General features: G+C 35.8%; 1 protein-coding gene across 1 annotated transcript; it reads right to left on the minus strand.

Annotated features, from left to right (window-relative positions):
* Positions 1-555: 555 nt before the first annotated feature.
* Positions 556-1,172, minus strand: LOC137832270 (RING zinc finger protein). Its single transcript, XM_068640332.2, has one exon. It carries the CDS (start codon positions 1,147-1,149, stop codon positions 616-618), a length of 534 nt encoding a protein of 177 aa, XP_068496433.2. The 5' UTR covers positions 1,150-1,172; the 3' UTR covers positions 556-615.
* Between the last annotated feature and the right edge of the window lie 298 nt (positions 1,173-1,470).

The raw sequence follows: 1,470 nt of genomic DNA on the forward strand, positions 1-1,470 counted from the left end.
ACAGAAACTGTTTCAAGACTTCGGCAAAGACAATCAATGCCTAAATATAAATCATATGTCGAAGTTGGCATGCCAAAACTAGGCCCCTGCGGATAAGGATAGGAGTAAAATAATTTTGTTATTTTGAAACCAAAAGAAATAAGTTTGAGTCTTGGATGTTCGTCCAACTTTACTACCTTCTCTGCATTGTAGCTGCTTTTACAGTCAAAGATTAAAAACCAAAACAAAATGGCAAAACTAATTTAAAAAAAATCTATGGAGAAATAATTCTAGGTGCTATACTGAGATATTAAAGTATGATTCACGGTTCTGTTACTTTGTGAATAACATTATTGACTCTCAATTGATCATGTGTCATAACTTTAACCAATACAACAGGAAGTGTGTTAAAGAACAACGCATTCAAAACCCTGAGCTAGTAAAGACTCACGAGTGACTTTTAATACATCTTCACGAAGGTGCATACAGAAAATCTAAAACGTTTTCAGTACGCTGGCTAATAATTAAACATGATCATGGACTATTTCATTCTGCCATTAATAACACCCAACAAAGAAAATCAAGCAGTGAAAATTTTATTAAGTAGTGGTTTAATAGGAAGAGTTACACTCAAATTCAGCAGAAATCTGGCCTAGTTCTCTTGAGAACAGAAATGCAACCACTCTGATGATCCCTTAAGATCTTGATCTCAGAAAAATCCCTCAAATCTTCTAGGCTAATATACTGCTGTTTGACCATTCTCAAGGAATCACCTCCTTTGTCATGAATCCAAACATAAGGGTGACTAGTTTCATCATAGTAATAAAGCAAGCTCTTCAACCCCCCACCATCATTTCCATTCTTACCAGGCATATATGCCTTGTATATGCGTTTACTTTTCAGTCTCTTACAAGACCCTGGCTTCAAAGTGTGAACCTTCTTAAGTATTGATCCCACCCTTATCTGCAGCTCCACTGGTCGATCACTCAAGTTCCAAATCCTTGTCCCTAACCCATAGGCTTGAGTGTGGTCATAGCAGCTATCAAAGCAACCTCCAAGACAAAGAAGACTTAAACCTCTCATTCTCCCCATCAGAGTTTCCAACTTCTTCTTAGTCATCTTAAGCTTCCAACCAAGAAACAACAAACGTTTTTGTGCTATAGGCTTCATTTATATGCATATGACACACCAAACAATAGTTCATTTGTAACTTTTTGTCAAGAGTAAACAAACAGTATATCTAATGGGAATGTAATTTATTTTTATCTTATCGCATTTCACAGACATTAAGTCTTAGTTCATTAGCAACATTTTAAGAGAAAATAAAGAAAGATTACACTCTCATTTAATCATAAATCTATGGACATGTATTTGGTAAGCGTTTTCTGCGGCTGTGATCATAGAGGAACACAGCTGATTATGTTGAGACGTACACTTTAGAAATCCTCAAGGTGATAGAATATTGCTTATCCCCTCCATGAAGAAAATGGT

Source organism: Phaseolus vulgaris, chromosome 6, assembly GCF_051622355.1.
Source record: "Phaseolus vulgaris cultivar YP4 chromosome 6, ASM5162235v1, whole genome shotgun sequence".
NCBI classification, from domain to species: Eukaryota; Viridiplantae; Streptophyta; class Magnoliopsida; order Fabales; family Fabaceae; genus Phaseolus; species Phaseolus vulgaris.